The sequence below is a fragment of the Vombatus ursinus genome, unplaced genomic scaffold (genome assembly GCF_900497805.2).
Source record: "Vombatus ursinus unplaced genomic scaffold, bare-nosed wombat genome assembly UNPS02009835.1, whole genome shotgun sequence".
Taxonomy (NCBI): Eukaryota; Metazoa; Chordata; class Mammalia; order Diprotodontia; family Vombatidae; genus Vombatus; species Vombatus ursinus.
In genome coordinates, this window is record NW_020949613.1 from 6,666,166 (window position 1) to 6,680,180 (window position 14,015).

A 14,015-nucleotide genomic window follows, 5' to 3' on the forward strand; every position below is an offset into this window, starting at 1 on the left:
CACTGTCACAGCTAACCTGATTATTTGTCTCTTTCTCTTTTGGTAATATGGGAAATAAAGCTCCCCATTTCATTTCGGAAGATCTTGGGTCCAAAGATCGGTCAGAAAGAAAGGATGAAGAAGTTTGGGAATTACTGTTACATAGTTTAAATGTAATTTGTAGTTCAATATTATGAATAAATTTGGCCAGGCTACTTTTTACAAGTTTAGTAGATTCTTAGGAATACATAGTTGTCAAAATCAAAGGCTATTGCTTTCTTTGTTTTCTGTATGTGGAAACTATTTTGTGTTGATTTAACTCTAAGTTAAAAAATTAAAAAAAAAATTCTTAACATTGGTCTAGGTTTCACTGCTGTATATTTGGTCATCATAAATCTTACTAAAACTTAACGTTCACAAATTTCACTCTGGCATTTAAAACCCTTTGTAGACAAACTCCATCTTCCCATTCCAGACTTGTTCCACATGATCACATTGCTTCCCTTGAGGTACTGTGTTCCTGCCAAATGGGCCTGCTTACTGTTCTCAAACTTTGCTTCCGTCACACATTCCTTTCCCAAGTATAGGCAGGCTGTTCTCCAGCTTGGGGTGCTTTCTCTTCTCTCCTTTGCCTCTAAGAATACTTAGATACTTTCAAGTCTTATTTTAGGTGCTACCTCCTGTAATGATCCTCATCTTCCTCATGTTTTTTTTTTGTGCTTTCTCCACCCTCATAAAGTCCAGATAGGGAGGGAATGAACCTGTGATAACTAACGTTGATAGGACTTGAACCCAGGGGTTCCTGGCTGCAAGGCTAGCCCTCTATTCATCATGCAGTGCTGTCATTTTGAATTCATGTCATGCTGTCAACTCAAATATCATATTTAATTGTCCTTATATGTTTCCTTCTCCCTAGTAGAATGTAATATAAGCTCTTTGAGGGTAAGAACTGGTTTTGGATTTATCTTTATGTCACTAGTTACAAGGTATTGAATATAGTAGGTATTTAATAAGTCTTTTTTTTTTTTAATTGAATTGAATTGAACTAACCAGACAGAAATTTGCCTACCTTTTACCAAATCAGAAACCAAATTCTTCCTATTTGTGAATTTCTGAAAAACTGGGATTGATAACTTGTATATTTAGTTTTTCAGCTTTGCTTATTTACTTATTTTTGGAGTTAATGAGAGAATTCAGCAACTGCAGGTATAGTCAGTTATTTTCCGTCCTATTATTGAAATATGGTTCTCCTTCCCTGACAAAGAGAAATATATGTGTGTGTGTGTGTGTATGTATATGTATATAAAACACACATGTATTTGCTTTTGCATTTAGATATTGAAATAAGTTCACTGATTTCACTTATATTTGCTAATATTTCTGATAAAAAATTTATTTTCTTGTAGTTAACAGCAAGGTCACTTCCATCTGTGCAGTCTGATGAGCGACTACAGCCTCTTCTTAATCACCTCAGGTAATAAAAAAAAAATACTGCCTCAGTGTGCTGATAAAAGAGATTTATTTAAAGTGGATTAAAACCCTTTGACTTCACAAGTAATGGGGAGTCTCAAAAATTTAAAGCAAGACAACAAGCATTTGTTAAACGCTGTGTGCCAGTCAATGTCCTATGTTCTAGAGATACAAATACAAGCAAAAAGACAGTTCCTGCCCTCAAGGAGCTTATATTCTTATGGGGGGGGGAGGACATTATGCAGAAGGGAGCTCAAGGGGTTAGGGGGAATACCCAAGAGAACCAGGAAGGGAATGAAGCTTGGCCAACCTAGACCTGTCCCCGAAATAGAGATTGGGACAGGGTGGACTCAGTAGCAGAAGAGATCAGGGAGGCAGTGGGATGTTTCAGGGTGAGAAGACTCCAAGGGCTGAGGGAAGGTCCAGAGTTAGAGGGCAGCTGCGTCATGATAGCAAAGTCCATTTTTTTTTTCTTTGCTGTCACTATTCAATTTTAAGTAATCTTTATGCTTTTAATTCCTTAGTCTTTAATATTATTTCTAATTTCCTAGCACTGTGGAATAGTCTTTAAATTTATTAAAAATCACAAAATTAGATGATCAATTTAAACTAAAATAGGTAGATAGAACTAGCCAAGACTTGACAAAGACTGAGAAAGACATCAAATTTATCTCAACCTTAACACCCTGATACACTTTTGAATAGATACATTAGGACTTAATGACAGATACACTGTCACTTTTTTTTAAAAATAATGCTAGTGTTTGGGGGGACAGGACTAATGCCCACCTTCATTTACTAAACACTTTTTACTACATATAGCTGTTATGTTTTGGGAGGATGTGATTTGACTTGAAGTATGTCTCAATCCTTTTTAATAAGGGGCTATGGCATATAAGGCATCTACTATATTTTTGTGAAGGTTGTGTGATTTGCAAATCATGAGGTCACTTTTTTATTTTTTGCAAAACTGGTGCCTTCATAGCAATATAGTGGTTGTCAAATTTAGGTTGTTAATCCCACAGCACCAAGATCTCATCCAATTTTATGGTCCTAGTATACTGTTAGTGCTTAGTTATTGTTAAAACTTGATGGATTTCCCCTTCCCCCACTTGGGTATGGTAATTGTCAACTGGAATTTAGATTAACTACTGACACTTTTCTTCAGGTCCTTGAAACTTGCACATACTGTACATTCATTTTAGGCTTCCATCCTCTGTGGAGTTCATTCACCACTGGTTGCTAAGCAACAATGGCAAGATGCTACATGTAATATTCACCAACTGAAGTTGTTTTTATTATTATTATTATTAAACTAAATGTTTTTCCATTTTATTACTATGTCAGAAACTTCCGTGGGTAAGGTGGCAGGTGATGTGTGTAGTTTGACATTTACTGTACTACAAAGTAACCTTGTGATATGACCTACAAAGTTAGTGTGTCTTTTGGCTGCCCCATATTTAAAAAATGAATATGTCACTTTTTTATTATTACTAGTATTCAAGTCAACTAGACAAAAAACATTGCATTTGACTTAATAGAATGTATTGATAATCACATTAGGTATGTAATTTAAATAAATTATCTTCAAGGGATAGACTTTATAGTAGGGTCCTGCTGAGATCAGTATTTTGTCCAGGGTTATTTCACAACTCTAATGATCAGAGAGAGAAATGATGAATAGCATCCTAATTAAACTTGCCAGTGAAACTAATTTGGGCAACATAAATACCAGTGAAAACTGAAGTAATAAAATACAGAGAATTTCTTCATTGTCCAAGTCACTTTTCAGTAGCAAGTTAGACACTTATGTAAGCCTAGACTACCCCCATTATCTATGATATTTTCACCAGGTATATTATTTTGCAAACACTAAAATATGTGAATAGTTTTCACATAAGTCTAGCCTTCTGGTTCAAATTTAGCTTTACAAATTGGATTAAGTCCTTATCTTACTACTAGGGAATGACAGGATCCAGGGGAAAGCTGATATGATTTCTGTGCCCTATAGAATGGAACTATTCAAGTGAATGTGATTTAATTTTATTCATAAATGAGGAATCATGAAATAGTTACTTTGTGTGCATTAATAGTTTCCATACATTAACTTGGAAAGTTAAATAAGAAAATTTTGCTTTTTGTGTTTTGTGACTAATTTTTCCCTTTCCTCTGGCCACAAAGCTAGTGTTAAAAAAAGGGATAGGAGGCAATTATATGGTATTACATTCATGTATATGTGTTAATAATAATAAATGTCTTAAAGGCTTAATAATAAAACTTCAGAATTTGCCTTTTTTTTTTTTGCCAGGCTATAAAAAAGTTAAGCATTCTTATTTAAAATTCAGCTGCACAGAACTGTGAATCAGAATGTAGGGACTATTATGTGTTGCCAGAGGTTTGATTATGTAATCCAAAGAGCAAGAATTAAAACTTGGAAGTCCTTCATTTTGCTAATGAAACTGAGGACCTAGATCAGTCAAGTAGTAAGTTGGCAAAACCAGGATTTGAATTTGAGTCTGCTAGCTCCAAATCCAAATTTCTCTGTAGCTTTCTGGGGGTTTCTCATATACATTTCTGTCTTCATTTTGTGGATTGCTTATTCTTTATGGAAATGAGCTATTTACTTTTTTGTATTTCTTAATTGGCTGTTTCACTTAGTCATATGCAAGACTGGTATAGTAACTGGAAATCAAACATCATTTCCACTTTTTGGAACCAAAATAAAATAGAACTTAGCAGAAAAAGAATGTAACATGTAAATACAGTACATACAGGTGTACCTTGCCAGTGTCATTAATTAGATCCACAAAAACATGATGTTAGGCAAAACAGCCACAAATACCAACAATAACAACAAAAATACAGTGGGAAGCAGTTCTACTGTAATAGAACTGAATGGAGCCAGAGCCATTAAAAGAATCTGCCTCTTTCCACTAAGAGACAGTCATTTCCTTCAACTGTAATGCTGTAGGTGGTGGTGGTAGTGGTGGAGGAGATAGAGGTAAAGGTAGAGGTAGAAGTAGAAGTGGTGGAGGAAGCTAGTCAGCTGTAGCTCAATTATAGGATGCTGGAAGGTAGGGCCAACCTCATGAGTTGCCATGCCCTCCTAGGAAACTTCGTGTTGCAAATTCTGTGGAATCAGATTCTTTTTGTTGTTCCTGAATTGAAGTCTTCACCCTGATTCCTTCGCCACATATCTTCACATGCCCCTTGAACTCTGGATCTTGGCATTGATACTTGTTTTCAGTCTTGATACCACCTCTCTTTGTGCACTTAGCTTTCCACTCCATATGTTTGACCATTGATGTTGGTTTGTCATTACCAGTCTTAGACTTCTGGCTCCTCTGTTAGTGGTAACTTTGTAACCCAGATCTTTTTTCAGTTCCTTACATAGGTGGCTTTAGGCTGTGCTGTTTCTGTCTCTGAGCCTTTGCACAGGTTTCCCCCTTCCCTGGAAAGAACTCTCTTCCCACCTCTGCCTCTAGTAGAATATATCACTTCCTTCCATGCTAGGTACAAGTGCTTCCTCCTGCAGTAGTAGTTTCCCTTAACATTTTTGTGCCTCCTTTTAATATGAAAGGAAGAAAATTCTAGAGTTTACCATACATGGGCATGTAAGAAAGAAAATACATGAGTTCATTTCAATAAGACAATATCATTATTTACCAAATGTTCTGTTCTGCATAGACAAGTTTCTTGTACTGCTTGGTGATATATGTACGTCAAGTTGGAAGCCCTACAAGAAGTCTAACCTAATCCCATTTGCTAGCTTCCCCTTTCTCCCCATTATTTTGTAGATGCATTGTGTTTATTTGGTACATGTTATTTCTACTGGTGGAATGTAAGAACCTTGAGGCACCTAGGACCTAACCTAGCACAGTGCCTGGCACATAACAGATGTTTAATACATGCTTGTGGAATTGATTTGGAAATGGATTTTTTCCGGCTTCAGCCTGTGGCAGATCCTCCCATAAGTGGATCCAAGAGAAACACAAGAGGTATTGAGTAAATAGAGCAGAGGATGGGTAGCCTGAAGATATTTCAATGTATATGTTTGGGATGTTATGTTAGGCTTTGATTGTAATGCCTTATACACATTAGTCAGGATGTCATTTTGTGGGGCATAGCTTTACTTAACGGTTACATTGCACTTATTAGATTTTAATGTATGATGAGTTTGATAGCAGATATTCCTTTTGACGTGATTTTAAATTATTTAAAAATGACGAGAGCATCTTCTTGGGTTCTTCTCAGTGTGATTGCTTTTGTGAACTTATTTCCTCTAACTAAATGGGTCAATTGATTAATATGTAGGGATAGGTACTGGACTAGTGATTTAATTGGTATAGGGAACTTCTGGGAGAGGAAACTCCCTCCAATAGATGTATAGATCTATCCTCCTCTGCAATTTGTAATCCTGAAGAGTAATACTAAAACTTGCTTACTGAGAAGTTAAATGACTTGTCCAGGGTCACACATCCCAGTATGTATCAGAGGCAGGCCTTTAACCCAGATCTTACTGGCTTCAAGGCAAGCTGTCTATCGGTCCCTTATACCATATGGTCTTCATAGTTAATATGTATACATGTTTATTTTTTTTTCTAGAGAAAACATTGCATACAAATTTCAGCAAAAGTGTAAATATATTTCCAGAATATCCACAATATTGATATTTAGAATATTTTCATTTTAAAGATTAACTCATTAAGTTTAAATCAGAAAATTACTCTTAGTATTCATTTGCTTGTTGAAATAAGCATGAAAAAAATGCTGTGATATAGAGCATTTTGGAGGAGGTGAGAACTCCAGTTAGTGGAACCTAAAACCTCATTAATGTGATCTTTATGTTCCTTTTATTTCTCAGGGCCTTTCTTCCCACTTATTTCCAGTTATTGTTAGTGCTTTGAACTATTTCCTTTTCAATTTATAGTTCGTGTAAATTTACATATTTCTGTGCTAATTGTGAAAGCTTTTCAGATTTTATAATATATTCCTAAATTAGGAAGAATATATTCTTTTCCGTTAGCAGTCATATACACATATACACATACATATAGATTTCTAAGAAATGATACAACCCTATTTAGGATAGCATATGTCAGTCACTAGCATTCCTTTTAAGAATCTATTGCTTGGTGACCCTGAGCAAGTCATTTAACCCTCTCAGTGCCTCTGGCAGCTCTCTAAGATGACAAGTTACAGAACAGTTGCTGATCTGCTTTGGTAGAGAGAGCTTTCCTTAATCAGGGAGTACCTAAAGCCAGTGAAATCACAGGTCCACCCATTGACCCAGCAATAGCATTTCTAGATCTGTATCCCAAAGCGATCATGCAAATGGGAAAAGGACCCACATGTACAAAAATATTTATAGCAGCTCTTTTTGTGGTGGCAAAGAATTGGAAATTGAGGCGATGCCCATCAGTTGGAGAATGGCTGAACAAGTTGTGGTAGTGAATGTAATGGAATACTATTGTGTTGTAAGAAATGATGAACAGGCAGACTTCAGAAAAACCTGGAAGGGCTTATGTGAACTGAGGCTGAGTGAAGTGAACAGAACCAGGAGAACATGGTACACAGTAACAGCCACGTTGTGCGATGACTAACATTGATAGACTTATCTCTTAGCAATGCAAGGATAGGTTTAACAGGAATGTATATGTAGAGCCTATATCAAATTGCACGTTGTGTTGGAAAGGGGAGAGATAGAAAATTTGGAACTCAAAATCTTATGGAAGTGTATGTTGAAAACTAAAAATAAATAAATTTAAAAAAAAAAGAAATCACAGGTCCATACCCCTATCTGATTCTTGTTACTAACCCCTTTCCCCCAAAAAAGCCCCTCCCAAAAAAAAACTTGCAGAGCACTGTAATTGATGCCCTAACATTTTATAATTTGGAAGCATCACAGTATGGAGGTAAGAGCATTGTACTTGGAGTCAGAAGATCTTTGTTCAAAGTAACTTTCTTGGAAAGCCTCAGTTTCCTCATTTATAAAATGGGGATAATACTTGCTTTAGTTACCTTATAATACTATAATGAGGAAAGTGCTTAGTAAGCTATAAAGCACTGTATCAATAAGAAATATTTTTTATTATTATCAAGTTATAAAACTAGTATTTCTCTTGGGGAACATGCCATTTGAAAGGAAGGAGAGAGAATAAACATGGACATCTGCAAATCCATAGAGATAACAAAAATAGCACAAATTCAGCTACAGATGCCTAATAAGTTCCAAGTTGTTGGGAAGGGAAGAGTCAAGGAAGATGAGAAGTTGGGAGAAAAGTATTTTGGATTTAGTAATTAAGAGGTATGACTAACCTTTGAAAAAGCAATTCAGTAAATTGATAGGTCAGAAGCTAGATGACGAAGAAATAGGAAATGAATGGGCATTGAAGCAGTGGTTGCTGGAGTCAGAAGACCTGGATTTTAAACCTGGCTCTTCCACTTACTCTGTCCTTGGACAAAATCACTTAACTACTGCTGCCATTTGTAGAATGAAGGCCTTAAACTAGGTGGTTTCTGAGGTTACTTCCAGCTCAAAATCTATGAATCCCTATTAGTGGAAGAATGAAGTATAGTCTATTTTTCCCCCCTAGAAGTTCAGCACTAAATGAGAGGAGAAGCTTGAGGAGATGGCAGGGACAGTATTCTTGGCTGTTTTGTATAAAAGGTTGAATGAGAAACAGATTTTTCAAAATGCCTTTGGCCCTGGGGTAGTGAATGCAGCCTGGTTTTTTTTTTTGTTTGTTTGTTTTGTTGTTGTTGTTGTGTTTTTTGGGGGGGGGTTGGAGAGTGTTTGGTTTTGGTTTTCTTTTTTGTTAGTTGTTCAGTCCTTATAGAATACCTAATGCAACTAAAAGCATAAATGTAAAAAGTTATCAGGAGTTATTTTGGTTATTCTAGACATATTAAGAGTACACTTAATGGTCATTTAATGAGAATAGGGAGACCTTCACAAATGATATTCTACAGTAGATAACATAGTTATCGAATTGATTGAAAGGTGCAGAGGATCCATGATCTCTCTGTTTTTTTTTTTTTTAGACTTTTTTTTTTAATTATAAGGGGGAAAATCATTTGACTCGGTAGTCAATCAATTAACACTTAATTGATGCCATGTGATAGATGCTGTTTTAAGTGCTAAGGATACAAATCAGGATAAAAAAAATATTTTATTATAAAAAAGCATTTGAATTTAGAACTATGCCTCAAAAGTCACTAAACTGTGAATACCCTTTGACCCAGTTATGCCACTATTAGATACATACCCTGAAGAGATCAAAGAAAAAAGAAAAAGACCTATTTGTAGAAAGATGTTTATAGCAACTCTTTTTGTTGTAGCAAAGAACTAAAAAGCAAAGGGAATGTCCATCAGTGGGGGAATGGTTGAACAAATTATAGTATATGAGTGTAATGGAATATTACTGTAAGAAATGATGAAAAGGGCAATTTCAAAGGTACTTGGAAAGACATGTATGAATTGATTCAGGGTGAAGTGAGAAGAACCAAGAGAATAATTTACACAGTAAAAACAGCATTATAATGGAAAATAACTTGGAAAGACTTAAGAACTTATCAATGTAATGACCATCCATGACTAGAGGCCTCAATGATGAAGCATACTCCCTACCTCTTGAACCAGTGTGGTAGACACAATGTGCAGAATTAGACATATATTTTTAGAGAAGGCAAATGCATGAATTTATTTTGTTTGATTTGAAATGCTTCATTGTTAGAAAGATTGTTTTTTCTTTTTTTTTTTTAATGGAAACTGGGGGTTTGTTGGGGAGAGTCGAGTTAGGGAAAGCATTGGTGTCCCCCTCCCCCGAAAAAAAGAAAGACAAGTATGTCATGGAAGTATTGTTTTAATTCACAAAAGAGAACAGAAGGAAATTCAGAAAGAAACAGAAGAGTAGTTTTGAAAGGAATTTGTTGAATATATACTTTTTAGAAAAAGCCAGTTGTATGTGGTAAGAGATCTACATTTTCACATATAATCATCCTTTTTCTGTTCTCCTTTGTATTTAGATATATTCTCTTTTTGGAGTTCGGTAAATTAAGAATTTTTTTTTTAATTATAAGGGGGAAAACCATTTGACTTGGTAGTCAGTCAATTAACACTTAATTGATGCTATGTGATAGATGCTGTTTTAAGTGCTAAGGATACAAATCAGGATAAAAATAGTTTCTGCTCTCAAGAAGCTTACATTCCAATAGGGGAGACAACATGAAATAAATGGGTACATACAAAGTATGTCCATGGTAGATGGAAGGTGAATTTAGAGACAATTGCACTAGTAGCTTAAGAAGACTGGGAAAGATTTCCTTCAGAAGGTGAGATTCGAACTAAGTCCTGAAGGAAGCCAGGAAAACTAAGAGCTTTATCAAAGAGTTTTTAGCCACAAAAGGAGGGTGAAATACATGACATAACTAGTGGTAGTAGAATCAAGTGAGGGTTTTTAAAGGACAGATGTGGGTATTTGGAGAAAGCAGGGGATGACCCAGTAGAGGAGGTGAGATTGAAGTTAGTCTGGGAATGATAGTGGGGGAAATCTGCTAGAGAAGATGATCAGGTATGGGATCAAGGGTGCATATACAGGGGTTATCTTGTCAAGGAGAAGGACTAATGACCCTTCATCCAAGACTTGAAAGAAGGAGGAGATAGTGGGAGAATATGTCTGAATGGCCTCTGTTTTGTTAGTGATGTATAAAAAGTGAGGTGCTCAGCTGAGAAGGTGGGGAGAAGGGCGTATATTCATACTCCATAATTTGTTCAGTTATTCCTCCTAAGGGGAGATTTTAGGTGAGATGAGAATGTTTGGAAGAGCCTCTGTGGAGAATGCAATAGCAAACTGAGTAGGGAAGAATGCCATGTTTGTCTTACTTCAGTGAGTTGAGATTAGATAACAGAAATTTGTAGTAACAGCAGAATTTTATGGTTTTCCTCCAGGTCTGTTCAGCATAATGTTAATAGGAGCAAATAAAGTAGATAGTGAAAGTAATTCAGGATTTGTGTTCGGCAAGGCATGATAGATGATAGGACAAGGGGGCAGGGGATTCTAGAGCAGAGGATAATGGAGAGTTGAGAATTCAAGATAGGAAAGGGAGGAGAGTATATCCACTGTAGGTGTAATGACCTACAGAGGGAGAGAACGAAGGGGATTGTGAGGAAGAAGAGTAAGGTTAGGTGATGTAAAGCATAGGTAAAGATGGAATGATTTAAATAAAAATATGATCAGATAAAGGAATTTCAGAACTCTTGAATAAGGAAACGAGTGAGTGTAAATCTAATGGCTGAAAGGATCAAATAATTGTGTGACCATCTTTGTAAGTATGAGGTGGAATGGAGGAACAGGTTATGTAAATTGAGTAGATTGAGGAACTGGAAAGTTAAGAGTATTTAAGGGAACATTTAAGGGAAGACACTGAACTCATTGAGGGAAAGAGGAGAATATCCTAGTAGGAGAAAGGGATCTATAACAGTCACCTTGATCTGTATTAGGTGATAGCAAAGACCTCAAAGGAGGAGAAATTGCATAGTGAAAGTGGTAGATAGGGATCAAAGAGTATTCCCACTCCTCCACTGCAACCATTGAGAAAAAGGTTTTGAGAGAGAGAGAGAGAGAGAGAGAGAGAGAGAGAGAGAGAGAGAGAGAGAGTATTGCTCGTACAGGAAAGAGTGGCAAAGAAAATGGTGTTACCAGGTGACCTCAAGAAAGACCTGAAGATGGAAGGAGTAAGAAAGGTTTAAGGTGAAGGGAAGTTTTTAAATTATGCATCAGGCAGGCCAGAAGGCACAGTGGAAGGGACAGGCAGATCTGGAGGGGGACTTTAGGGTCATGAGGAGGGTTCATGGGTATGAAGGAGCAATGAGTTGGGGATGGGGAATAGGGTTTCCTCATTGGTAGCTAGAGGTTTAGAGTCACCAGGATTGTGCAGATTTAAGAGGATGGAAGCATACTTACCAATGAGGAGTGAATCCAGGCAGAGTATCATTGGTTGGAGAGAATTCTATTGAGAGAGACATGTGATTAGACTGTTTAAGGGCCTCTCTTGAAGTTCATCTTCATGGCACACGGTGATCTTATGTCATGTGAGGCCCTCAAAGGCTCACCTTACAACAGAGAGGAGCAGAGGAGGATAGGATCCAGGCCAGGAGGTCAGGTTACTTTACCTATTTTGGGGCCCAGAAGGTGGAAGATGTCTTTTTTGGGGGAGGCCTCCACTGCTGGAGTTAACTCTGAGGAAGGGTCTGAAGGGAAAGCAAGACATAAGGCTATTCTTTAACAATATTCCTCTCATGAATACATGAAGATTATACAAGATTACTTGATTGAAATGGCAGAGACAATGTTGTTTAATGACCCTCTCTGATCGTTAGTGTCAAGTATGGCATATAACAGGAAGAAGTAGGCTTGTCTGTGTGTTTGTCTCTGTTATGGAGGATGCCCTGCAAAGAATTTTAAGTGAAAGAAGATTTGCTATAGATGGTAAAATCTTCCATATACTCTTGTTTGCAGAAGACAGTGAGATGGCTGGGGGGCTTGTGGGATAGAGTGCTAGACCTGCAATCAGGAAGACCTGAGTTCAAATCCCATCTGAGACACTGTGTCACTTTAGGCAAATCACTTAACCTCTGCTTGCTCCAGTTTTCTCATCTGTAAAATAGGCAACATACTAGTACTCAGCTCCTGAGGTAGTTGTGAAATGATATTTGTAAAGCCCTTTGCAAACTTTAAAACATTATACAAATACTAGTGATGATGATGATGACGTTGACGATGACAATGACGACATAGACTTTGCATAGAGAGCAAGAATACTATGGAAACTTTCAAAATGAGATGCATAGCCACTGAAGTGAATAAATATCTATTAAAAAATAACAATTAAAAAAATTAAAAATTAATGAAGTCTGCTATATATAGGGTACTATGTTGGGCCTGGGCATAGTGGTACAAAGACAAAAAAGGAAACATTGCTTGCCTTCAAGCTTATGTTCAGGAAATACTAGGTAGGTGAACACTGCCTATTGTTCATTGTATAGCTTACAGTTGCATTTTGTCCATAAGATTTTTAAAAGGGATCTTAGAAATTATCCAGTCTAATGCTTTTATTTTTCTATAGATCAGAAAATTGAACCCCAGAGAAGTGATGTGATTTCCCTAGTGTCACATACAGGGGATGAGTGGCAAAGTTGAGATTTGAACCCCAGTGCTCTGACTCCAAGCCTGCTCATTCCATTGTATCATGCTTCCAGTCTTAGATTGGCACTGCATGTGAACAGTAGGCTGGTTCTGGAGTTGTTAGAAGGGAAATGAATATCCTGGATTTTAACTGTTGTATAGCAGGTTAGACAAAAAAGGGTAAGACAAAGTAGGTGAGATAAGAACTAGTTTGCTTACCTAAGGATTTCTTTCACATTCTCCATGCACTACCCCCTTTTCCCCCCACTTCTGATCTGATTGGAGATTGTTATCCATGTGAGAGAGTCACCTGGAGGCCAGGAGAATAAGGGGAAATGGTGATAGGTTCACTATAGCAATTTAGTGCTAGTGCTTGCTCAAGGCCAAGTGCTCTGTTCTTTGTCAATCATTCTGACGCTTGCTGGCTCTTTTTCTGTATTACTCTGCTGAATACTGGGTGATTTTCTTCCTGTCCTAAATTTTTCTTCCCTCTTTATCAGACTTCTTTACTGTGATACTTTCCTTTTAGAGAGGCCTATCTACTACTCATAGTAATAATGTGTACAGTATAAATTTGTATTTCTCGATATCAAGTACACAAAGACCTTACATCAAGGAATGTAGAAAGTCCTCTGTGATAATAGGCATATTTATCAGAGGCTATATGTAACCATGAAAATTGTACTTGAAAAGAATGGTTAAGTGCAAACATTTTAGAGGAAAAGATGGAGATGTTTCTAACTTTGTTAAAATCCATTGTATTTCAGGAGTTTTTAACCTGGGTTCCATGAACTTGTTTTAAAAAATATTTTGATAACTGTATTTTGATGTAATTGGTGTCCTTTGTAATCCTATGTATTTTCATTTATGTATTTTAAAAATGCTATTTTGAGAAGACATTTCACCAGACTGCCAGTGGGCTCCATGCCACCAAAAAAAAAAGTTAGAACCTTGGATTAATAGAATATTTGAAGAATCACAATAAAAAGAGAAATGTTAATTGCTTAGGGATGGAAGAGTAACTCCCTCTAAAATAATTAGAAATAGAAAAACAAAAAATACATTTTGATGTTGTGGTTGTTGTCCAGCCATTCAGTCGTCTCCAACTCTTTGTGACCCTGTTTTTGGAGTTTTCTTGGTAAAGATACTGGAGTGGTTTGTCATTTCCTTCTCCAGACAGAATATAGTACTTGAAATGAAAATGCGTGAAACTGGTAGATAACCCCAAATCTTCTGATTTTATTAGTTATATGCATGTTGCGGGGGTTATACAATTCTTGCCCAATTATGTGCCTAATTCAGGTTGTTATACGGCACAATATCTGATGGTAGTCTGCTGTGATGTTGTGTTTTTCTAAATTAATACACTTTACAATTGCT

General features: G+C 36.6%; 1 protein-coding gene across 1 annotated transcript in view; it reads left to right on the top strand.

Annotated features, from left to right (window-relative positions):
• The window catches only part of PRIM2 (DNA primase subunit 2), a 348,920-nt gene that overhangs the window by 200,361 nt on the left and 134,544 nt on the right, over positions 1 to 14,015 (top strand). The window contains exon 8 of the mRNA XM_027852944.1: positions 1,386 to 1,453. Coding sequence (XP_027708745.1) covers positions 1,386 to 1,453 — 68 coding nt within the window. The remainder of the gene's footprint in view (positions 1 to 1,385; positions 1,454 to 14,015) is intronic.